The sequence below is a fragment of the Anabrus simplex genome, chromosome 11 (genome assembly GCF_040414725.1).
Source record: "Anabrus simplex isolate iqAnaSimp1 chromosome 11, ASM4041472v1, whole genome shotgun sequence".
NCBI classification, from domain to species: domain Eukaryota; kingdom Metazoa; phylum Arthropoda; class Insecta; order Orthoptera; family Tettigoniidae; genus Anabrus; species Anabrus simplex.
In genome coordinates, this window is record NC_090275.1 from 1,429,033 (window position 1) to 1,456,440 (window position 27,408).

Below are 27,408 nucleotides of genomic sequence, written 5' to 3' on the forward strand. Positions count from 1 at the left end.
ACTTAAAGCGTTACTACAAGTGTAAGAGTAGCCCGATATTCACGAAATTTTGAATTCCTTATGATAGAACTATGTACATGCAGATAATGACATAATTATTTCACATTACCTTAATAATTTAGTTTCATGTGATACAGTTCGAAGCGCTCTTCGAGACCGAGACCCACGTCACACTCCTGGCAGCAGTACACCGACGTCGCCTTTTCTCCATGTTTTGAACACATGATACGTCTCTAAGGTTTGTATTTCTCACCCTTGTGTGATAATTTCATGATAAAATGTCTTTCCTGTAACCTTGGAACTGTATTATCTGATGCGCGCCGGTCTTGAATATTTCGTTTCCCGACCGAGCGAGCTTAATATGTAAACAAACCTTCCTCCAGATGAACCCGATAAGATAGGCCTAACTGCTCAGTGTTTGTCCCTGTGACTTGTCTGGATATTATTAGAGAATTTAGGAATCCAAATTTACTGTTGAAAACTTCCCTTTGACCTGTATAATTATCAATAGTCTCCTGCACGAAATTTCCAAGTACTGGTTCCTCCTGATTGTCACTCTCATCATTTACCACTGCATCTGCCACAGCCGCATCATTTATTTAATTATCACTGCTACCAATACTGTCACTACTACTTCCGACTAAACTTTCATCTAAATTATACAATATTTCAAGCACATTACTGTCAGTCAAACGACGGCTGAGCGCGGCGCGTCACACGGACTGATGAAGCTGCAGCGAGACCGAAAGCAGCAGGACGAATCTGAATAAGGGGAATAACAAACCAACTCGATACATATATCAGATAAAAGGTCGAGACATCGTCTTTCAAGCGAGATATATACCATGAACAACTGGTTCTCGTATCGTATGACAGAAAGCAGCACTAACTGATGCCTACACAGAGCGCTTGTGGAGAATTACGAAAATATTACAAGCCGAGAAATAAAGACAATACAGTAAAATACCAGTATAACAAAATTTTGGGGACCTCTGAAATTAATTTGTTATACTGAAATTTTGTTATACTGAAATAAGTCAATTCGTAAGAACTCACCTAGTATTATATCCGTTAGTTATTGTTGTTTTTAGGGCCAGAACTACGAGGTCATCTGCCCTGTTATATCAGCTTCAGGATCTATATAACTTCAAAATACCATTATAATAATAAGAGTTACAGTACTGACAGATGTTTTCAGAAAATCTATTTTTACATTGTACCAGCAAGTCTACACACACTGTTCCAGAACATCATTTTTTGAAAAAGTCTGTGATTTTCTTCTGAACAGATCCAGACACAAAAGCTCGTTCCAAATAGTCACCAACCACTGCACATGAATTTAAAACAGATTCTGGCACATCACTTCGTGACACGAGAAAATCCTGAAGGCTACGTGCCATGTTCGTTGCCTGCTGCAGAGTCAAGCTCTGTCGATCACAATCATTTTGGGGGCTGTCTTCCTCTTCCTCCTCATCGCATGGATCTCTATCATTCATAATGTCCTCCACAATTTCCTCATTTGTGATTTCTTTGTGGACTATTACATCACTATCTACATTGATGTAGTCGGTAAGACTTACCGTAGATGGCACATCCAATGTTGTACACAAACGCTTCCAATTCTCCTCGGTTTCTACATCATCGAACACTTCACTTTCTGCGACGTCTTCTGTAAAAACCACTCCAGCTTTTCTAAAGCAGTTTGTGATGATGTCTGCATTCAGGGATTTCCATGCAGCATTAAACATCTGCATTGCTTCCAATATATTGATGTTAATGGCTCTATTCGTGGCAACGTTGCACAGCATTCGACGGACTACACGAGCTCGGTAATGCTGCTTTACTGCATGAATTATACCCTGATCCAGCGGCTGCAGAATTGAAGTTGTATTTGGAGGCAAAAATAAAACTTTTACATGCTCCAAATGGCGAGGCACACAATTATGAGAAGAGCAATTGTCCAATAATAGAAGAATTCTCCTCTTTTCGGCATTCATCCGACGTTCCAAGTCCAACAACCACTCTTTGAATAGCACAGATGTCATCCATGCCTTAGAATTGTGCCTGTATTCACAGGGCAAATGTTGCACCCCCTTGAAGCACCTTGGCTTCCCAAATTTCCCAATTATGAGAGGCTTCAGTTTGTCCGTCCCTGTGGAATTGGTGAACAAAAGAGCCGTGATACGTTCTTTTGAACGTTTGCCCCCGAAACACTTATTTCCCTTAAAATCAAGGGTTTTGTTCGGCATTAGTTTATAAAATAAAGCAGTTTCATCTGCATTATAAATGTCTGCCGGCGAATATTCTTTCAAGGCATCCTTTAGAGTCTCCAGCCGCCATGAAGACGCAACTTCCTTCGGGGCATCGTTAGCTTCACCATTTATAATTTTGTGGGATATGCCATATCTCTCCCGGAACCTATGAAGCCAACCAGCACTACCCATAAACTCAGGTGACCCAAGCGAACGTGCGAAAAATCGCGCACATCAGTGGGCCATTTATTGGAATGTTTTTACTCCGCATTTCCACAAACCACGTATGGACGGCTTGGTTCACCTCCTTGTAGTCCGCTGTCCTGATCTTACGCTGTGGACCTAGGGCATCAGCATCAATGTTTTCCTCTATCTTGCTTTTCTGTTTTAAAAACGTAGCAAGTGTTGACGGGCTAATGCCATACTTCTTCGCTACATCTCCTTTCTTTCCGCCTTTCTCTACTTCCGCAAGTATTTTACGTTTTTCACTCAACGAAAACTGCTGTCGCTTCTGCTTATCCTTTTGCGATGGTATGTACGCTACCTACTTATTTATTTAACGAAATGCACACGAATTTTGCAAGTTTAATGATATAACCTTAACAGCAAGAAGAAGTAGTTCTCCAAGAGAGAAAGAGAAAACAAGCAGAAATCAGCCTGGATTTTTATTCATCTGATGGACCGCAGCTGGACCGGTCAATGACATGAGAAGTCAAAGAGAATGTGAGAAGTGCTTTGAATAGGCTTTGCGAATTAAATACAAAGAAGAAACATGCAATGCATCCGTCGCGTTCATTGGTGGATTACAAACATTGCGATCCTACCCAGCCAATAGTGTGACGTCTTACATTGGTTGATGGGCCAAGCCTATTGGTTGCGCAAAGCGTAGCGTTCATTGGTGGATTGCAAACTTGGCGCTCCTACTCAGCTAATAGAGTGACGTCTTACATTGGATGACAGGCGAAGCATATTTATTTATTTAATAGCGTACAAATGTGCATTAAAAGAAAAAATACATTAATCTTTCGCATATTCTAGTGAAGATTTTGTTCTCTTGTTGCACTTGCTGAAATGATAGCGATCGCAATGTTTATCACACAATGTAGGGACGGTTCATGAAAGTCTGATTGCCGGCATAGACTATGGTGAAACTCATGTACCGCCAGCCTATTCAAAGCACTTCTCACGTCATTATTTGGAGACCGGTCCAGCTGCGGTCAATCATAGCATCAGCTGAATAAAAATCCAGGCTGATTTTTGCTTGTTTTCTCTTTCTCTCTTGGAGAACTACTACTCGCTGCGTATGTGAAAGCTGCATTCTTATTTTCAAATCTTCCCGTAAAAAAGTTTCTTTGGATAATTCATACGCAAATCGTGATGGTGACATTCTGGAGATGCCCAGTATTCGTTTCAGAAATCTGGCCTTTACATTTTCAATAGTTCGAAGGTCGGACACCGTTAGTCTTTCCCAAATAAGTTCCATACCATATGTGAGAACTGGGCGAAGAGTATTGGTTACACAAAATACGCCTTCTCGATCGCGTACGGTGCATGTATGGAAAATGGCGATCATATCGTCTGAATAACGAATTAATGTAACAAGAAAAACGTTGGTCATAAAACAGGATGAATTTTGGTTTTAATTTGAGAAAATATGGTCAAACTGGTAAAGAAAAGAGCTCAGTTTTAATTCGTTAAACTGAAACTACGAAATTTGTTAAAATGAAATATTTTAACATACAACAAATAGGGAAAAAGGAAGGGAACAAAAAAATTATTCGTTATTCTGAAAATTTCGTTATACTGGTGTTCGTTACAGCGGAATTCTACTGTATGATACAAATTTTGCACTCTCAATGTACAAATTGAGCAAAGAACATCATGCGAAAAGACAAACTTCTCATATCATCATTGCTTTATTTTATTACGTGGGAAAGAATGAAGCAAAAAGGCTTTAAAAAAGCAGAGACTACTAGTGCTCAGACTTACTTGACAAATATTTACCCTATCAAAAACAACTACATTTTAACGATCTTCATTCTTATTTTATAACACTGGTAAACCCCAACATTTCTTCTTGGAAACAAAACAATTTGCAAATCCATAACTCCAAAACTATTTGCGCTATAGCCATAAATGCAACACCATGCATGGGTCTATACCACGTATAGAGGTCGGCGGCTACGGAAGAAAAGAGTCTATACAACGTATAGAGGTCGGCGCTGAGGGGTTAAGCGGAAGTTCAATACTGAGTGTTCTAAGAGTTATTATAGACCATAGTTGTTTGATTTGGTCGTCATGCCATGGTTACTCAAAGCATTTTAGGTTAGTTCGACGCCATTTGACGTCAAAATTTTTTCCTCTCGAACGGCTTCATAAAAGGTGTAGGCCATACTGCACCTTCAGTGACATTACACAAACATCCTGAGTGACTGACGCATGCTTGCATTGCGCAGGTCGGACGGACAAAACTATTCACCTATTTGTGTAATGTCACTGAAGGTGCAGTATGGCCTACACCTCTTACGAAGCTGAATCTTTCTTCTCTAATAATTTTTTTTTTTTTTTTTTTTTTTTTTTTTGCCAGGGGCTTTACGTCGCACCGACACAGATAGGTCTTATGGCGACGATGGGATAGGATAGGCCTAGGAGTTGGAAGGAAGCGGCCGTGGCCTTTGCCCCAGCATTTGCCTGGTGTGAAAATGGGAAACCACGGAAAACCATTTTCAGGGCTGCCGATAGTGGGATTCGAACCTACTATCTCCCGGATGCAAGCTCACAGCCGCGCGCCTCTACACGCACGGCCAACTCGCGCGGTCTCTAACAAATTAAGTTGGGGGAATCTTCTATGCGAGCTTTAATTTTTTTAAATTTTCTTTGCCTCGAAAAGTCACGGGGGTGACAAGGAACTATGGCAAGTATCTTTCTACTGGCACTGTATTTAATTTCTTAAGAAGTCCTGGACAAAACGGACTCTCAGAACTTATTTTTGGGATTGCTCACATTGCATTATAAACAATCAAGCACTTTAAATGCTCTACAAGTTCCAATATTGTATTTCTTATTGAATCTTGAATTTATCTTCATACAACGCTAAACCCAACATATTCCAATTCAGGTTCCTAACAATTCTGCCATCTTTGAGTATAAAATCTGGAACTACTTCGAAGCAGGAGCTCTTTCTAGCATCAAATTGTATAGGAGCCTGTGTGTTCACATAAGGGGTCTAGTCATTTAACTAACTGACTGTACTTCCTTGGCCGACCTCTTGATATTTTGCCTAGCTGGACAAGGTCTGGAAGAAGACATCTATATGGACAGAAGTAAATGGAGAGCGATCATTCACCGCACTCGGGAAACTGGAGCTGGTTCAAAAAGATAATGATTGTACTTCCCATACTCTATCCCCGGTGCCCACTAACTTGTTCAGAGCATCTGAAGCGGCGCTATAACTGCGTCAAGCATACTCTCTGCTACGAAGGATTTACACGGACAGAGTGTTTGCTTCAAGTTAGGGAAAAATGCCTAAGACTGTTTTCAAGGGACAGGCTATGGACCATTCCTGTTTTAATTGGGGGCAGAGAAGCGAGAGCAGAACACTGACTAATGATGTGCATTCTGGTCACCCAGAAAGAGCATCAGGTAATGCTGCTTTCTACCTGGAAGTTCTGAAATGTCTACACCTGTTCAGTGGATCGTTCTCCATTTGCTTTTGGCGGACTCCCTGTTCACTCAAATGAGCACCCTGTCATCTTGTAGGAGAGGAATTAGGGATTGGAAATGTTTGATAAGTTTCCAATTTGTTTGGAATCATTTAAGAAAAAGACTTTTTACCTGAGTGACAGCCATCAAAACAGATGTATTCACTTACTTGTAGAACCTGGCTGTGGTTACTACACTTGTTCTCGTCTGAGCCATCGTAGCAGTCCTGTCTACCATTACAGAGCAGAGCTGAAGGCAGACAGCGGTTGAAGTCGCACAGGAAGCGGCCCTGTGCACATCCGTGAACTATACCATCTGTAATAGAGAAAATAACTATTATAAGGACAGGAAGTCTGAGTTGCTTTGTAACTCAAGCAATTTCGGTACTCTTTTGCCACTCCCACATTATTCATTATGTGTATCGTAACTAAGAAATTTCCCTTAAATATTAAATTACTGTGGTATATTAAAAAAAACTATTCTAGAACCAACAGGGTTGGAAAAGGAAGCACAGAAAGTCCGATTACAAAAACTCAAAAGAGCATGTTGGAGAACCCGTGACATCTGCAACAAGAAATGAATGTCCATACATACAAAAATCAAACATAATACGGTGATTAAACCTGAGGTGCTGTTCAAGTGAAATCCTGGTACTTAATAATAAGGGTGATCTGGAAAACATCTTGAAGGAGGAAAGGAAGATATTGAGGAACATTCTAGGCCCAGAGAAAAAAGAAGGGTCAGACTCAAATCACACAAAGCTATGGAAAGACTGTCCAACCTTACCACAGACATCAGGAAACGAAGACTGAAATTCTTTGGACAAGTTCACAGACTATCGTCTTCAAGATTTTGATATATCCTGAAAAACTGAAGAACAAGGTGTTAAAACGATCTGGAAAAGGCCCAGATATAAACATCAGAAATAGTGGGCAGAAACATTTACCATCAGAAGATAAATAGATGGGCAGTAAAGCCAGAGAATGGAGGACTAAGTGGTCAGAAGAAAAAGCAATATGGTCTGTTAGAAAGGCAAATGATCCAACAGAGTCCATACGGAAAGAAGAAGTATTGATGTGCTAACTTTGCTGTTGTTTTTGTTCTGTTTAACTGAAACTGTGTGTGAACTAACGCATTCTAATTTGAAAGAACTGGTGTTTGTCATATTCATGCATATTTTGGAAGTGAATACGAGAATGCAAAGTACAGTACACCTCAAATGAGAGGGAGAAGATTGTTTAGTAGTGAAACAGGAAATATTTTACATGAAAAATGCAGAAAGGGCTCTCTTCACGAGACCCCACCAAACTAACATCATTTAGAATGAAACACACTGCGATGTCTGTATTTCTAGTTCAAATAACAGTTCTTACTGGCTGTAAGGGAAGCTAAATCTTAAAATCGGTCAGTGATCTCTTTGAAAAGTCTCCCGTGGAAATGACTCTCGTATAAGAGCAGTTCACGCTGGCAATGAAGACTGTTTCATGAAAAAGACACTGCTTAGTTTTCAGAGTAAATCTATCAAAGACTACAATTAGGAAATGGACAGCGATATATTCTTGAAGTGGTTCAAAAAGCAGTTAATCCCCAATATACTTGTCAAGCTTTTTTATTGTGGTGCACAATGTGAGTTATCAGGCTCGCGAGCTGTACAAAGCTCCCACATCAATAGTCCTGAAGTGCAAATGCACAACTGGTTATGAGAGGGGAAAATATTATTCAGTTTGACAAGTGCAGGGTTAAGCTTAAATTATGTGAACTCATACAATTGTGCGAACTCGGATTTGGAACATACGAAATAGATAAAACTGCACAAGAAACCTGGCAGAGTGCAATTCGATAACCTCCATACCATTGAGAATGTAACCTTATTGAGCTTATGCAGGCGCAAGTAGAAAGCAATGTAGGAAAAAAAAAAAAAAAAAAAAAAAAAAAAAAAAAAAAAAAAAAAAATTTATCGTGGAACACATGTTTAGGTAGGTATCAGTTGTGCAACAATGCATGAAGCACGTGAGAAAAACAGAGGATTTCTACTGGGAACGAGACCAGATCTCCGAACAAACCAAGCGAGTCGTGTCACTGGCACCTTGATAGCAGGATCCAACTCCACTATGACGGCCGTGGTTTCCCACCGGCAGACCACAGAGCTGTACTTTACCTTCCCACTCCTATGGGTAAGACCTATCTGTGTCGATGCGATATAAAAATTTATCATGGAACACATGTTCAGGTACGTATCAGCAGTGCAAAGATGCATGCAGCACGTGAGAAAAACAGAGGATTTCTACTGGGAACGAGACCAGATCTGTCACTGGCACCTCGATAGCAGGATCCAACTCCATTAATGGCCGCTGTGGTTTCCCACCACCTTCCCTTTCCTAAGGATAAGACCTATCTGCGTCGATGTGATAAAAAGTTCATCACAAACCTAGCTTATAATCTATCAGTTTCATGTCCATATTGATACTTGGTATTCACAATTACGAAGAATGGGTACCTTCCACCTAATCAATACTTTATTATATCTTGTTACTATACAGTACTGGTTTCAACTTTCACAGAGGTCATCCTCAGTTTGTCATAAGATCTAAAGTTAACTTAACATATAATTTAAAAACATTACTAAATCTAATGAAGAATGTCATATGATATTAAAATACACAACGATATTAAGTGTCCTCTGCTTTCAAAAAACAAGCGTCCATGTCTATATGACATGTATATGCTACTGAAAATTCTGGTGTAGTGTTCGTGAGTAACACAATTTCTATAACTTAAAATACACTTTGGAGTATGCAACGATTTACCAATATTAATTAAAGCCTGCTACAATCTTATCTTATAAAGGAACACCATTAGCGAGAATAGTGCGACCATTAAGATCACTCTCGTGGCTGGATCAGCAGCTCTGTGTGCAGAAGAAAGAGAAACCCCCACTTGTTGGGCTAATTTTGTGAGTGATTTATTCGGTGACTGTTGAACATTCACACCAATTCCTTTGTTAAAACTGTTCATATGCGCGCAAGTTTTATATTGAGCACCGACCCAGTCGTTTCAAATTTATTTACAATTACGTGAATCTGTTCTCATGAAGGTCGCACTTCACCAGCAAATTGCTGAACAAATGCATCGTGTACTTTTACATATGAAAATACAGTGTTGCAATGGTAACAGCCGAGATTCAGACTGGCTATTGATGCTCTCTCGCGCGCCTCCCGTACGGCTGCTTAGATCTTGGAGAGTAGAAACGCCTGGCCCTGCAGTCTCCACTACCACATCCCAGGACTCTGGTTATCAGCTGCCTGAACTGTTAGTCGTAACTCCAGCAGTCTTCGCATGCAGCATTTAGAGAGTCCCTGAACTCCAACAGTTCGCCAGATAATTGATAAAGAAACATTCGGAAGGCTCTCATGTCGAGCTGGGTGGTTACTGCCATCTACTATAATTGTTACTCTGCGAGAGAAACTTAGAGGCAATGAAAGAAAATGTGAGCCGTGCAAAGTGTGGGACTGGCACATACTAAAAGATGCAGAGAGGTGGTGGGTTCTCTAATGAATGCAACAGTGCACAAATCTAATCATTTCAGACTTGAAAACGGGAAAAGCCACTAGTACCGTATTTACACGAATAATCCCTGCATATTTTTTTAAAAGATTTTAGCCACAAAATTGGGGTGCGGGTTTTATTTGCGTCAATGTTGGCATTTCTTTCAAAATGACCCTTCCTAAAGTTAGGGTACGGGGATTATCCACGTAAATACGGTATATTTATTTATACTGAAAACTGGAAATACACTGAAACCTCGTTAGTACGTTCCTCATTAGCAAGTCATAAATTTGAAGCCTCGACGCCTACCATATTAAATCTGCGTAAAAAACACCTCACTTAACATGTGACGATTTTTCGCCTTTACCGCTTTGTACGATCATATATTCCCCCGACCTGAACATGTCATTTACCATCCCTTGTGTACGGAATGTGATTTCCAACAGAGATAAGAGCCCTCGCCACAGGTCGGTCGCAGAAAGTTGCGCGGTAAGAGGAAATGACCTTGAATTCTCGAACACTGAATACATTGCGCCTTCGAGGGGCAAGCTGTCAGCTTCGGTAAAGTTGAGTTTAAAAGTAAGAAACAATGTTAGGTTTTGGTCCATCCAATCAATACACGTCACTTTACAAGTGAACTATTTAATTAAAAACATATTAAAATGTTTAGGGATATGTTTAGTCTCTATTTGAGACCTTTTAAAGACTATTTGGCAAATGCAAAAAAAAAGAAAAAAAATATATACATTATTTACACAAATTGACCTCGCTTGTTGGAAAAAATAACTGTCTTCAATGTTAGAAATGAAATTAATTTGAAATCGACAAGCCTGCCGTAACGTCTCGTACAGAATCAATGTCCATTGTTGCTGTCCATATTTGAAACGGAAGTTTCATTTTTAAACTATTGAGAAAACATAGGAGAACAAATCACATTTATTAAAGAGGTAGCTTAAAACTCTAGCAAACAATCTTTCAGCCAAGTTGAATATGAACCATCTTACTTCAAAAATGTTGCAATCTTTGTTAGAATCTGGTAGCTTCAGTGTGTTGACTGGGGAGATCGAAATTCTGGCCTCGGAAATGGATTGGTTTGGTTTCAAATACGGACAGCAACAATGGACATTGATTCTGTACGAGACGTTACGGCAGGCTTGTCAATTTCAAATTAATTTCATTACTAACATTGAAGACAAAGTTTTTTTTTTGCAAGAAGTGAGGTCAATTTGTGTAAATAATGTATATATATTATATTTTTGCATTTCCCAAATAGTCTTTAACTCTAGATGGGGCACGCTGGTTGTTTTTGTCAACCATTGCGTTATTTTACGTCGTAGGTCCTAGAACTGTTAGTCTTTCACCACCTCGCAACTAATACCTTTGCTCTCACTCTTGACCTTCAATTCAGTTGAGTTTCGACAACAGTGGAAGCGATACCTGTGTAATTATTTCGAGGGAACTCTTAGAACCCAAAGCCGGTTGACAAAGTCAACTGCACGCCTGGTCGTGCAAGTAAAATTTATTTCTTTATAATTTCCTTTCCTCTGTACTTTTCGGGTAATTAGGCAAAGTCAGGCGTAATTGCATGTAGTATATTTCTATTTTACGTCTCTTTTTGTCAATGATGAAGACATACCTGACTTTGAGCCAGTTGTCCGATGAAATAGAGGACTCTGCCTCTGATTTTTCGGATGGGCAGGAGGAAATTATAAGCTTATCGGATCAGGATCATAAGAGTGATATGGAGCAGAGGCTGATTCGGACAGTGGGATCTACGAAGACAATAACGAAAGGGAATTTATCTTCGGGAGGGACGGAGGAAAAATGTGGTCCACGATGGACTTTTCAAAACTTAACTTCGAGGGTAAAAGCAAGGAATATTGTAAAAATACGGCCAGCGCCGGAAGGGGAGGCGAGGAAGGTATGAACAGAAATTGACTGTTTCATACAGTTAAACGCTGAGATGGTCGATGAACTATTATACTGGACTAATTTGTACATTTCTAGGAAGTGGGAGGAAGTGAATTACAGCCGTGAGTGCGATGCTAAATTTGCGAACTGCAGTGAAATTATGGCATTGCTCGGAGGATAAAGTGTGAAAGATTTCTTGGACATGGCAACAAAGGTTATTTTTCATCCAGTCACTTTTTTGCTATTATATCTGTTCATTTCATTGTATAATTGTGCATATATTAAAATATGACCACTATTTTAATTTAATTATGTATCTACTGCTTAACTCATTTTAAATAGGTGCAGTATTCATGTCCTTATCAGAATTAGTCCACGTGTTCATGATTATCCATTTTAAGTACATTCATATTAATCACTAATACAAGATTTTAATTTTATTTGGAGAATAACAGTGAAACAAAAGATAAAACGCCGTTAAATGAAATGTTTATGCAATTGGAAGCCTGTAAAAGACTGAAAACGTTCTATGTTCGTTGTTCCATGGAAAGGTCTTTGTTGACAGTGAGATTGTTGAACAACCCAGTGCGCTTGATGTGCTTGTAGCCTATTTCGTGGTAATATATGTAGGAAATCCAATGAAGTAAAGGAATCAGCTGGACACATACTTTTCGAATGTGAAGCGCTGGGTAGAATCAGACTCTCCACTCTGGGACTACCAGGTGAAGAGAGAGAAAAAATCCAAGACGACTCAATAGGAACAACCTGCAGCCTTGTGAAGGGAGCAGGTATATCCAGGTGAGAATGAAGGAAAAACATGGTAGCAAAAGATCTTAGAAGTTGACTCTAATTAGGAAGTAATATTTAGAGGACCCATGAAGAAAATAATAATAATAATAATAAGACTATTTTGCAATCCAGTCAGAAGTTAGAAATTTATTTATTCAAAATCATTCTTTTCAACTTCAGAAACTTTCCTTCGTGCACTCTTCTCCCCCCCCCCCCCCACATCCTATTTTGCTTATACGCATTTTCAAATTTGTCTTGGTTGCCCACAATAGTGTTCAAAGTAGAAGGTGTTAGTTTTAACGTTCGCGCCAACTCTATGGGCTAAAGATGTGGATTCCTACAGTCCTGAAGGATTTTAATTTTTTCCTCAGTGAGTGGTTTCACAACCCTTTTCTTATCCATAGCTAGGCTATCACAAGACAGATACTGTAAGTACTGCGCTACTGAACTTCTCACGATTATCCTATTAAGGAGAGAGCATATAAGTCTCTGGTAAGACCCCAACTAGAGTGTGGTTCCAGTGTATGGGACCCTCACCAAGATTACTTGATTCAGGAACTGGAAAAAACAGAAAGAAAAGCAGCTCGATTTGTTCTCGGCCATTTCCGACAAAAGAGTAGCGTTACAAAAATGTTGCAAAGTTTGGGCAGGGACGACTTGGGAGAAAGGAGACGAGCTGCTCGACTAAGTGGTATGTCTAATCAATAACACAAGCATGTTTTTATTTTTCACCCACCTATTCGATATATTTTTAAAAAATTAGGACTTAGTCCTTATTAAAATTGTTACCATAAAATTAATACATTGGATGGTACGTATTTCGGCTATCAATAGTAGGCATCATCAGCCATATATATATATATTTTTTAACCTTAAGAATATGGGTAGATCAGGTACCTGACTGGAAATGACTTATAAATGCTGTTAAAAACCCTGTCTTGTTTAACGATCTCTAATCCATTTTATAACTATTACAATATAAAATGTAGTATACTATTACTTAACAATATTTGTGTTAATATTTGAGTCTAAAAACATGACAATTATTTGAGGATTATGACATAGGTGGTTGGTTCTTGATATTAAAAGATATTACAATAAAGATAAAAATCAGAAAGCACATTTCATTTAATTGTCAAATGGCATATTGTTAAAAATTTTGAGGAAAGTTGAGCATTAGTAATGGTCGTTGGTTCTTGAAGTTAATAAGTATTGATTTTCATTTATATGCTTATAAATTTTGAAGAATTTTCATATGGCCAGGTTCTTTTTTTGAGATAATATCAGTTGGAATTGCTGGTGCCGTAGGCTATACTGAAGTTTGTGTAGACGTCATTAGGCCACCTTCTTTGATGTAGTACTTGTGGTAATAGTTTGTGTAGCCAAGTGTATGATGAAATTCTGTAATTAAAGAGTTATTTTGAAAATTTAATGAAGGACCATAATTGGAATTAAGGGCTGAATAGTGGAAGTTGAATGAAGTGTTGACACTTACCCCTTTGACTGCTGAGATGTTAACTTATGTTGGGGGCTTTAGAGCAACTGGCAGTCGCGAGCTCTTACTTCGCATGTTGTATTTGTGAAGTCTTGGTGGAGGGGGTTGAGCTTGAGAAGGCATGCCTAAGTGCCCATTCGCTGCGCGTGAGGAGGAGGTGCCGGCAGCGAGAGATGGGGAGGGGGGTGTTGTGTATGTTAGATTGGTGGGAGCGTTTACTGATTTGGTGCTAAATATTTTATAAAAATTACTATTCAGAAGGAATTGTTTTTGTAATAGAATTGAATCTGTTCATAAAGAGGACTTTTGGTATCTATTATGACATTTAAGTTTTTGTCTTTGTTAAATTGTTGATCTAGGAAGATGTATAAGTTTTCATATTCCGTCATGAGCTTACCTTTTTCAATTCTTTTTAAAATTTATAAATCCTGATCTACTGTAGTAAATTCGTGACCTGTGACCTGACTTCCACTATTCAGCCCCGTAATTCCAATTATGGTCCTTCATTAAATTTTCAAAATAACTCTTTAATTACAGAATTTCATCATACACTTGGCTACACAAACTATTACCACAAGTACTACCATCAAAGAAGGTGGCCTAATGACGTCTACATAAACTTCAGTATAGTCTACGGCACCAGCAATTCCAACTGATATTATCTCAAAAAAGAACCTGGCCATATGAAAATTCTTCAAAATTTATAAGCATATAAATGAAAACCAATACTTATTAACTTCAAGAACCAACGATCATTACCATTGCTCAATTTTCCTCAAAATTTTTAACAACATGCCATTTGACAATTAAATGGAATGTGCTTTCTGATTTTTATCTTTATTGTAATATCTTTTAATATCAAGAACCAACCACCCATGTCATAATCCTCAAATAATTGTCATGTTTTTAGACTCAAATATTTACAAAAATATTAAGTAGTAGTATACTACATTTTATATTGTAATAGTTGTTTAACGATCTCTAATCCATTTTACAAGACATAGTTTTTAACAGCATTCATAAGTCATTTCCAATCAGGTACCTGATCTATTCTGAAGGAAAAAAAGGAAAAAAATAAAAATAAAATGGCTGATGATGCCTACTATTGATAGGCAAAACATATACCATCCAATGTATTAATTTTATGTTAACAATTTTAATCAACAAATTAATCTAAAAAGCCACCTAATCGATACTTCACTTCTTTTGCCTTTGGCAAACTTAAAAATACATTAACAAACACAGTACATGTTTCGACCACTTAGTGGTCATCTTCAGCTGTATATAAAAAATCTTAGATGATAACATTTAAAAGCAAGCACATTGGATCTTATAACTATATCCCATGGGAATCCAAAACTATTGTTCTAGATGCTTTAAATGAATTGGAAGATGGGGGGGGGGGTAAGGAGATTTATGTGAATGATACTTAAATGATACTTAAATAGTTTTTGGATTCCCATGGGATATAGTTATAAGATCCAATGTGCTTGCTTTTAAATGTTATCATCTAAGATTTTTTATATACAGCTGAAGATGACCACTAAGTGGTCGAAACATGTACTGTGTTTGTTAATGTATTTTTAAGTTTGCCAAAGGCAAAAGAAGTGAAGTATCGATTAGGTGGCTTTTTAGATTAATTTGTTGATTAAACTCATCGATACGGCCATGAAGTGGACAGCTTGCAAAACAATTTTAATAACGACAAAGTCCTAATTTTTAAGATTGTATTGAACAGGTGGGTGAACAATAAAAACATACTAGTGTTATTTATTACAAATACTTTCAATACGGACCCAAAAATGAATTTTATCACATGCAATAAGCTGTCAGTGGAGAGATGGCGTGGGAGGACATCAGTAGAGAAATAAGTTTGAGTGGTGTCTTTAAAAGTAGGAAAGATCATAATATGAAGATAAAGTTGGAATTCAAGAGAACAAATTGGGGCAAATATTTGTTTATAGGAAGGGGAGTTAGGGATTGAAATAACTTACCAAGGGAGATGTTCAATAAATTTCCAATTTCTCTGCAATCATTTAAGAAAAGGCTAGGAAAACAAGAGATAGGGAATCTGCTACTTGGGCAACTGCCCTAAATGCAGATCAGTAGTGACTGATTGATGATTGAGTTTGTAAGTAGGCTGTCATGCAACAAGTAATCACTTCACTTCTTTTTACCACTCAACACAATAAATTGAAGGTAATGCCAATAATTGTTCTTGTGATAAGATGATTTAAATCAGTGTGGTACAGCTGAAGTTAAAATAAGTCTATAGTGCAGATCATTTGTGGGTGCCATTAAGTAATAAGGCTTCCATATACGGTTGGCCTATTCCATTAAAAGGTTGTACCGTTTTCATCATCCTGATAACGGAATAAAGGTTGTCATACGACATTAAAAGTTTGCCATGCACGGTAATGAGATCGCGAAGATTACGGAATTGGGCCATACATCTAAAAAGAACGCATATATTAAGTGAAATAGGCCGTGATTTCAGAATATATATATAATACGAACGTATAAAATCAAGGAGGCCATGCACGTGACGGCAAAGATGCTCATTTGGCGAATTAAGTATGCCTAGATCACGGAGTGAGACGGAAAGTTATAAAGGATCCATGCGGCCGTGATAAAAAAAAATAATAGAAAGTTTTTAAAATTGTTAAAAAAGAAGAAGTAGGTGAACAATAAAAAAAATCTGGTACGCAAAACTACGTAAATTTATCCACGAGAAAAAAATAATCCTCGCAGAAAGAAGAAGGGAGATATTTCAGTTATTAAGAGCTGAAGAACCTGCATAGTGAAGAAATATTTGAATTACACCTATATCTGAACAAATATCGTGACGGAAAATCAGAGCAAGTTGAATAATATCCGGACAGTAGTCGGAGTATAGACCGAAGGCCGTTACGAGATATCAAGTCAAATTTAACGCATTATAGGTTGATTAGCTGGATAAAAAAATTTTTAAAAGCTAATTTGATGATTTTTACCTGTTAAAATCTGTCACAAGGAATTAACATTGAATTACTGGTTTAATAACCTGAGACAAAGATATAATCTAGATTCTCATTCTCAAGGATATGGACGTGATATTAATTGCCATTTTGGAAATGTTTCTTTCACATATGACTAACGGCTACAACATGAGAGGCTAAATCGGAGATGAGCCGACTTTCCGACGTAGACCGCCCAGCTGTTTCTACTATCCCGGGTCCCAAAACTACAACCTGATGGTGATGTAATGGATGTTGGAGACGATCTACGCAGTCCTAAGATGACAACATCAAAGCCTAACCCAGTCATCTAACGTCAGCAGCCGCAAGCTAAATTCCAAAGAATTACTTTATTATCTTGAAATTAATGTGTCGTAGATATAGTATTCATATATTTCTAGTGAACATTGATATGTTGTTTCTTACGTAGTTCTTCGTGATGAAATCTCAGTCAATGTTATCTTTGCAATGAGATTGTCCTAGTTGATTTATCATTATGGGAGTAGGTATTTCTTCCAGAGTTTACAATCAATGTCATAATATAGGAATGTTTATAATTGAACAAGGAGAGATTTAGAGTGTGATTTTCAACCATTATGGGATTGAAAAAACGTATACAAAGAGACGTATCCCAGATTTAATATTTTTTTAAGAAGATAGTTGATTTCTGAGTAACTAATATCTGGTTGATGTTACGACGCGATGACATGTGAGTAAATATTAACTTGTTTAGTTTATATATGTGTTTCATTTTCAGGATAACGTGTTTATGTGTATTACATATGTAATCTAACCCAAAAGTGTACCGTTGCAGTACATTAATGATATGTTAAGATGATTTGCCGCCTTGTTGGAAATGATAAATGTTTACGTAGGGAAGTTATGATTTGAGTGGCATGTTGATGTGGATTTACGAATAATTATTCGCTGAGATATATTTGTGGGAATGAATAATGATATATTATGGTAATTAATATTGGTAAATGGAGAGATAGATATGCTTATGGATAATTTTGGCGGTAAATACGGCGTATTACTGGCCAATGGTGATGTTTGACATATGCGGCAAGATATTAATATGGTAATGCGAGATATATTGGGTTAGTGGTACACGAATACAATGAAATACATCGTAGATTTCGTATGTGGGTTACCGTAAACTGTCTTCAGATTAAATATCCAAATAAGAAATAAAAGAAGGGAAACTTGTTGTCTTCATAGAGAATATGTCAACGTTGTACTGAATATTATTTGAAGTTTGGTGTCGAGAATGTATTTAATTCATAGAACAATTTCATAATTTAAATCTCTACCACAATTAAATAAAATAGGTTACCAAATGCATTCCTACGGAATATTTTTGATATCTGATTGGATATTGGTAAAACCATAAATCATGTTAGGTATAATTTCTATTTGAACCACGATAATAATTGATCTTTACACTATACCTACATTTAATTTTAAGATGTTATTTGAATATTTTAACCGAATGACATGGTCAAGGTGACCAATATTTCTCATTTAATGAACGATATATATTTGAAATAGCCATTTTGAGCTGATATATATTTGGAACTTACTCGCGATGGCTAACGTTATAACATCGGAAGATACGCGTGTGTTAATGACAGAATATCAATTTGATAATGATGAAAATAAGCATTTTTTTTTAAAAGAAAAAAAAACAATAACTGATGGACTCAGATTAAGCATATTTATTATGAAGTTTACTAAGGCTTAGGGACTTAAGATTTATTTTTTTTAACCCAAAAATGTTATACTACATTTTCAACAGATAGAATATGTACTTTCGATTTATGTAATTAAGAGAATTTATCTTTTATTTTTGTGATGCGCATAATTAATGCAAGAGGAATAGTTGAATCAGATCGAAGATAGATTAAAATTAAAATTTAAAATTTTTTTTATAGAGAGGAGGAAGATAATTGATGTCAATACATATTATCAGATTTTCCTTTATGATTCTAGAATCATGAAATAAATTATAGATTATCCAATTTAGATGTTATTATTTTAGGAGATAGGCTAATATCATTATGATATAAATGATTTTGAATTAATTCATTAAAAAAAATTATTTATTTTCTTTTCTTTTCTTCGAATGATTGGACTTGGAAAACTTGATATTGATTCTGGAGGACGAATGGTATCGATGGTAATTTATTAAAAAGGAAATGTGGTGTCCCAGTTGACCTCACGTAAAAATTATACGGTTCACAGATGCAATTTAATTATCCCCGAGAGGTGTCGCGAGGCAATTTAAGGATTATCATATCAATAAATGTGATAAGAAAAATGAAGATTATGATATCGCTTAAATTTTATGATGCGGTAACTGTTTATTAAATGAATATTAGAAACGACCATAGCTACCGACACTTAGCATCATTTTTATTAAATGCATTGATCCATTTAATGATCTGTAGAAGTGATGGATGGTTGAGGGGAAAATAGCCGGAGCAATTGATAGGTCGCCCAATATGGTGCAAGAAAGAAACCCCCTCAGGATGGTGCAAGGTTATGTAACGATGCAGGCAATGGTAAAGCGGTGTACCATTCATACAAAAATACAAACTGATGGTTTGACAGTTGGCACATTTTTATTATTCACCGACGAGTCTGTCCGAACCAATGTCGAGTACTGCCGAAGTTTCGTGTTCAAGATGGCGACCGAAAGTGCTTAATCGCTTACGGCGAGTATAACCTCGCGGGAAATTCATGCTCGAACAAAGCGACCAGAAAATAGCGTTTAATTACCCACAGGTCAGAAACCTAAGGCTTCAACTAACAATTCATTATACAATTAATGTTTTAGGAAGAAAGTGATCTGCTATAATATGTAGGTACTGTAGCTACTTCTACTTGTCGCATGACAGCCTACTTACAAACTCAACCATCAATCAGTCACTACTGATCTGCATTTAGGGCAGTTGCCCAGGTGGCAGATTCCCTATCTCTTCTATGACATCTGTTTTTCCGTGTTCTTCACATCTTTTAATAGTCTCTTTTTACTTTAACAGGCTCCAGTAGAGAATTGATGATGATGATGATGATGATGCTTGTTGTTTTAAGGGGCCTAACATCGAAGGTCATCGGCCCCTAATGGTACGAAATGAAAGAACAAAAATTGCAAAGGCATCCACTGACCAAAATAAAAATAAAATATGGCATGAAGAATGAATGGATGGACAGGAACTCAACAAAACACAAAACAAACAAACAAACAAACAAACAAACAAACAAACAAACAAAAACCAGTGGATCGGACTCAATACAGATCGAAAATAACATTACCACCGACCAAGGAACCACTTATAAAGCACAATGATGCTTGGTGTCTAAAGGAGGTGCAAAATCCACGTCTAAGGCCCCACAGAATGGTACATGTCGCGAGTAAAATAGAACCATGGTATGTGTCACGTTGGGGTATTAATCAGAAGTAGCGAAGACTCACGGTGTTCCACAAAAGATGGTACTACTCACAAGTATTGCAATACGTACAAGTAACGCAGACCTATGGTGTGTCTCACACAATGGCCCAACTCAGAGTCAACGCAAACCGAGGTGGTTTCCCACCTAGGTGTACTAAACACGGGCGCCGGTATTCCCGTGGTGTTCCTCACATAGTGGGTACTAATCACAGGCAACGCAGACCCACGGTGCTGCTCATATAGTGGTACAACTCACAGGCTACGCCAAGACCCGCGGTGTTGCACACATGGGTACGACGCACGGGTACTGGAATCCACCAGGCCAGGCTTTTACTGCTACTAATCACAAACCTATTTTGTACCGAATTTAGTGGTACTACTCGCAAGTACAGGCAACCTATGGAGTTCCCCGCGTGATGGTACGTTTCAAAATTAGTTGCATGGTTCTAATTCAGTCAGCCCTTGGTCGCCCCTTTTAGTCGCCTCTTACGACAGGCAGGGGATACCGCGGGTGTATTCTACATGTGCGTCCCCCACCCGCAGGGGGTAGTGTGTTTGGTCCGCGAGAGGTATTTTATTTCCCTCAAGTCCACCGGCAAGCCGGTTAGGACGCCCCTATCCGCCACCTGGGACGCGCCACGTGGGAGTATCACCTCTCTGCTACGCCTGCGTAGCAGGTTCGTGGCAGTTGAGAATTACTGATATTTTTCCTCTAGACTTTTTCAAACTTTTTTGTGCTCTCCTTTATCTCCTGAAACACTACATACACAATGTAAAATGTACTAATGTGTAAAGTGATACCATCTCCCTGTTGAATAGTTTTTAATGGGATATTCGACAGTACTTTTTCCCATTTACACAATTTTTTTCAAGAGAAATGAATTTCATTTTATGGGTCTGTATTGAACTTTGATTAAACCAAATTTAAAATAATAAACGGGTTAATTCTACCTTTTCAATACATATTAAAAGGTAGAATTAACTCACTTATTATTTTTAATATTATTTTTTTCGTCGTCCCCTGCAGAAACGTACTAACAAGGTTTCACTGTACTGCATAACGACAATTTGTGGCATCGTAATTTTCCAAATTTAGACATCAGGTCTGCATTACCAGGTTGCAAGAAAACACAAATTTCCCGGATGCAAATTCACAATCATTATCAATTTGCTGTGCTTGGCCTTGAAAGACTTACACAGAGAACTCACAAAAGCCATCCTAAACACACGTTGCTAATTAAACAGACACCATGCAAATGAAGCAATATGTTCGTGGCGGATATGGAGTTGCCCATAGAGTAGACAGAAAAATACCAACTTCCAGATTTCTGCCACCAAATGTTAAAGAAGAAGATTTAAAAAAAAACTGATTTCTAGCACCGAGTCTCTAGTGTTTGAAATTTTTTTTAATCTTTGCAGGAAAAATGGAGAATTTATAAAGGGCATTTCGATTTATTGAAAACATAATATTCGGTACCATTTCTGCATTGCCATGGTACACGAGAGAAGAAACTACAAAAAAAAAAAAAGCATGGCAACCTCGCACATTTATTTTTCATAGGTCATAATTTTCATTTCCGTGTTGACGTATAACCTGCTTCAAACTGTCGTGTGTTCGTGGAACACTGAACAGACTTGTTGGTCTTGTTTCAATCTACTGGAAACAAATGCATTTACATGAAACTTATACATTGACATGAAACACATGGCACTTTAAGAATGTTCTTGGACTTGGGTTAAAAAATACTGTCGTACGTTTGTATAACTCGGAACAGACTTATCAGTCTTGCCACAATCATCTTGAAAACATGTGAACCTTCTGGAACAAAACTTAATGACCAATTATACCACACAATCCCATGAAACGTTTGGTAATTTACCAAAGTTCTTGGATCTGGGCTAAAACACTGCAAGTGTTTGAAGAACGCGGAATAGATTTGTTGGACTTGTTTCATCTACTTGGAAAAATGAATCAGTTGAAATATATACATTGACTTGAAATGCTTGGTATTTTAAGAGTTCTTGGATCTGATTTAAAATTATTGCCGTGTGTTTGTGGAACACGCAACATAATTGTTGCTTCTGTTTCAATCAACTTGAATATATGACGTGGTTGAAATGAAATACGTTTGACAATTGTAACCCGTAGTGGGTGACATGGTACCTGAGCTGCAAGAAAATGTTTAAGTTTTTATTCTGGAGGAATAGAACTATTGGATAGCGATCTCAAGAGTGTTTTCTATACATCAAGAAATTGTAATTTTAAGAAATTGTAATTTTATTTTGTTTTCTCGGTGAAAATGTTTTGTGTATTTCGAGAAATTGTTTTTCTTTCTTGGCAAAGACTATTCGAAAATTATTTTGAAAGAAAATTGTTTAGAAACAAACTGTTTGGACATTTGAAGGAAAAATGTGTTATTATGTTTTGTGTATCCCAAGAAAGTTATGCTCTTTTTTTTCTCCTAGGCCAAAAGATTATTGGATAAGACTGTTAAAGAACCTTTTAAAAAAATGCCTCAAGATATTTAAGACATTTATTTGATTGTTTCAATTATTCCAGTGATAACTAGAAAACTTGAAGATTGTATAATTTGGTCTTGCTGATTTTATGTTTTAAAATTTTGGTCCAGTTTAAAAATGAACTCCCTATACCGACACGTGTAAGAAATTGATGGTTCAATTGTTGCGTCAGCAATTTCTTCATGGCTTGTCGTTTGCTTGATGCCCATATAAGGTTAGGGTTTTTGTAACTGGTTGTAATTAGAAGTGTTGTAATTGGTTTAACATGGAGGTGTTTTTCGATTGGCGGTTTGATATCGAACGATTTCCAGTATGATGTGAGGTACGCGTGTGCTACCGTTTTGTCGTCTTTTGTTTTCGATCTTCGAAGGGGTCATGCACGCGGTCCGGGCCTATGGGGCCAACCTACCCTAAGGTAAACACGTTTAATTATCTCAAAATTTTGTAATATGTGATTTTGTTTTTTTCTTTCTAAATTTAACTTTCGTGTCTTTCGGCCTTTCTTCTTAAATTTCGCGAAATGTAAATGTTCTTATCCTGCCAGGAAATCACCTCGGATCTTAGTTTGGGCTATTTCATTTATGCCTCTGTGTTACACGAGGCCACCTTTGTTTGGAGGTTTTCTTGTTTTAAAATTCCTTTTATCCTTAATGTTGCAATGTGTTAATTTTCCGTCAGGTTGCCTCCAGTAGCTCTGTATAAAGAAATCACGAAAAATTTGTAGTCGTCCTATGATGGACCATCCAGAAGATTGTTTGTTATATCCTATCTGGTTTATTGTTCAAGATTCAAGTTGCAGTTGTATTTCTGTTCCTTTTTCACAAACTGTTTTCTATAGGTTTCTGTTCTTTTCTTTGTTTTTCTAATTATATTTTATACGAAGGGTATGGGCGAGTATGTTCTTTTCCTTACAACATCCTACGATCTTACTGCCTCAGAGGGTCCAAGTCCGCTTTCCACACTATTCCTGTCTGTAGTTGTCATTTAGACCTTTAAGTTTTAAGTATCCGATCCGCATCTTTTATTTCATTTGCGATTTTATTTTATGTATGTAGCCAAACTTATCCTTGCTTCCTCTGTGTTTTGATAACTTGCGTGATACCGTTAATACCGTATTGCTGGTATCAGAATGATCGTGATGATTATCTTTATTATTGTTATTATTACTTCGACATTCACATTTTATGCATCTTTTTGGCCGCGATAATCAATCCAGGCTACGACAATGAAACATTTAATAAATGTAGAACCCATTGAAATGTTTTTAGGCAATCACCATATATGTATAATTTTATTATGACGTCTTATGTCAACCAATCGAGACGTATGTAGGCAACCCTAATGACGATTGTTATCAGATTCCCCTTGATTTGATATTCAACAAGAACTGATGATGACTCCAAGGGAGTCGAAACCGGTCTTCGCTCAATAAATTTAATGTATCTTACAATGTGTTGAATGGTGGAATGTTGTGTGTGTCCTCCGCGCTAAGCTCCGCGCCTACAAGCTCCGCAATCCGCCGCATCACCGATGTTTCCAGAGCCTACGAGAGGACTACACTGCGCCTGGCATGCTCGTGTAATACCAATATAAATGGTCCGTTATTGGACATTATAAATTTTCCAGCTAACTCATTCTTGGTTGCCAGCGTTTCGCCCTCATGTGCTAGGGTGGGCTCATCAGTTGGTACCTAGCACACCTACCAATACGCTGGCTAGTGCATACCGAGGAGGCCACTGCGTAGGCTAACTGGAGCCACCGGCAGTGCCAATGCACTAAGAGACTTTGTCTCATTATCCAAAATTGATGCCTGCTTGGCCATCAGATGATATAGATGTTGATTCCCATAGGGAATCTGAAACATGTGTCCTGAATGAGTAAATTTATAATACCAATATAAATGGTCCGTTATTGGACATTATAAATGTCAGCCAGCACTACATAAGGAGCGACGTTCCTCGCCTTACCGAGGACTACCCCAGTGTCCAACGACCAGCCTACACCGCAAGTCAAACATGGAGGCATTCCTCTTAAAAATGTGTCTTGAACAGGTGGACAGATTGCTGGTTGTGAGGTCTCACCTCAGGACACTGCCTCATCTTACTTGATTCCCGTAGCCAAGTCGAGCCCCGAGTCAAGCATTCTGCTACACTCGCAAGTCCTCACCAGTGCTCCGACGACTATCTTAGCATTCTGCAAATTAAGATATTGATGCAAGTTCCTTGCAAGTCTAAGTCCAATACTAGCATTATACTAACGCGGCTCTCTCTACAAGTTACACTTGTTATCCCACAACAGATAGTTTTCGACTATCCAAGGACATTTCCCAGTGGAATAGACTATCTCCTCAAGATAGGTGTGAATGTGTATATAGGCTCTCTCTTTGTAAATATATACTTGTGCCACAGACTTTCATCTATCATTTAATAACAGCATTAACTGCGTGCAATCAATCAAGCTTCAAGACAAGTTTCATTATATTTCTTGTAAATACTGTATAAAACTATTGATGCAATAAACTTTATGTTGTGTTACCGTATACCAAGTTCCTTGTATACAACATGGAACATCTCTCAAACTCTATTAAATCATTTATTTTTGTTAACAATGAACAACCCTCGAGCCATCTTGATTCTCGATATGGGTTCCTAACGGACCCATGTGTAATTCCAGGATAATGTCAGGTCAGCTTACTACATTTTATTTATTCAGTTTTGACGGACTAAAGAACCTAACCAAGTTGAAATGGCTGCCACGAGCACGCACCATCGAGGAGACTCGATAGCTTGTGTGATGCAAGTCACCATCCGGCTATATGAGTCATTAAAGAAACTTTGTTATAGAATCCAATGGGGAGGAACCTCGATGGCTTTCAGTTTCAACAAATGCTCACAGAGGTCTACATGTACATGAGCGCATGGATGCACAGACTAACGTCAATTCGGGAGAAGGTTTCATGCGCTCAGTGAAATCTCATTAACATTATTTGTTGCATAGCACGTAGTAAATTTGAACTCTCGATTCACGTTGTATTCTATAAAAATACCTTGCATATCGTGTCACAATTCTGAAACTATTTATTTGTCATCCCTTGTGAAAGGAATGTGAGCCCTCGCCACATGAGGCAGGACAGAAAACGTGGCCTTGAATCCCTGAACGTTACAGGTAAATTACACCTTCACGGAGCAAGCCATTAGCCTCAGGAAACATCAGTTTTGCTCTGTAGTTTTCACTGATGTTGCTGAATAATCCTGCGCTTGCATTTCACATTTCATTCGGAAGTTAGAAATTTATTCTGTGTTGAGTTTTACGGTGAAGGGTTGCGAATACTTGTCGCGCAACACAGATTAGGAACATAATCGTGTGAAGTTGATCAGCATGATGCATATTTGTCTTGTGGTAGCCCAGTTATGGATACCGCAAAAGTCATGATATCACTGAAATGAAATGGCGTATGGCTTTTAGTGCCAGGTGTGTCCGAAGACATGTTCAGCTTACCAGATGCAGGCCTGTAGGCGACCTGCAAGTCATGATGAGGATGAAATGATGAAGACAACACATACACCTAGCCCCCGTGCAAGCAAAATTTACCAATGATGGTTAGAATTAAATTAACCAATGATGGTTAGAATTCCTGACCCTGCTGGGAAATCGAACCCAGGACCCCTATGATCAAAGGCCAGCATGCTAACCATTTAGCCATGGAGCCGGACCATAAAATAATTTACTAATGAAGACGAATTAAAATCCAGGAAGTGGACAGGCATCCGCATCTTTCAACCATGGCACATATATTGAAACTCACACCTCTGAGTTTTGACTCGAGTTGATCGAAGTGCTGTCGCAGGCAAGATGACAGTCAGTCAGTCTCTCACACGTGGTAGAGTTTAACCTCCAAATAATTAATCATCTGGCAGTGCGACCAAAAAACAATGTTTAACCCTTTCCACTCGAATTATTTGTACGTCCTGATTTCTCCCAACTTGTATTTATTTCTGTCAGCATTCTTCATATTTTAAAACCTGGTGTTAAGTACTGGTTGTTACACTATATACAGGAAGAAACTACAAAATTAATGAATGTATGGTCTGTACACGACACAAAATCATGTTTTCACTTTCTTAACGGTATGTCTTGAGTGTGTGGAAGCGTTCAAAGCAAATGCTTGGATGGAGCCTTCCTTGCTTATCCAACCAGTCTGCACTAAAATAATCCGGCATTTCTGCCTTACTGTTCATCCCCATGTTAATAATTACACCAACAAATGCCTTCAGCTCTTCTAATGTCACAGCTTTCCAAGAAAACCAGATAGATCTATTCTGAAGTGGAGTATTTTGCTATAACTTCATTTCGGCAAATTTGTTTGTCTCATGGACAATAGAGGTTATCAACTGATCAGTAAAAAATAGCTACCAGTACTCTAGTTCTATTTTAAGTCTATTGCCACAATTTATGAATACACTGACTAATCTGTAAGGAAATTTGGGTAATCCTGCATCACCCGTTCTCCGCGATCTCCAAGGTATGTTTGAAGTCAGCAATGTATGACTGGGACCGGGTCGAGTCAAAATACTATCGCCTCCTCCATGATTTCTTGCGATGCTGATACCAATATCATCATTTGAATCACTAATAGATATATCACTTTCATCGCCAGATTCAAAATTTTCATCACTTTCACGGTCACTATAAAAAAATCAGCCAAAATAGACGCAAGAATCTCAGCTTCGGTCAGACTGTGT

At 37.9% G+C, this 27,408-nt stretch overlaps 1 protein-coding gene across 3 annotated transcripts in view; it reads right to left on the reverse strand.

Annotated features, from left to right (window-relative positions):
- LOC136883521 (sortilin-related receptor) overlaps positions 1 to 27,408 on the reverse strand; it is a 698,235-nt gene that overhangs the window by 221,234 nt on the left and 449,593 nt on the right. For all 3 annotated transcript variants that reach the window (XM_067155885.2, XM_067155884.2, XM_068229722.1), the window contains exon 22: positions 6,124 to 6,269. In XM_067155885.2, coding sequence (XP_067011986.2) covers positions 6,124 to 6,269 — 146 coding nt within the window. The remainder of the gene's footprint in view (positions 1 to 6,123; positions 6,270 to 27,408) is intronic.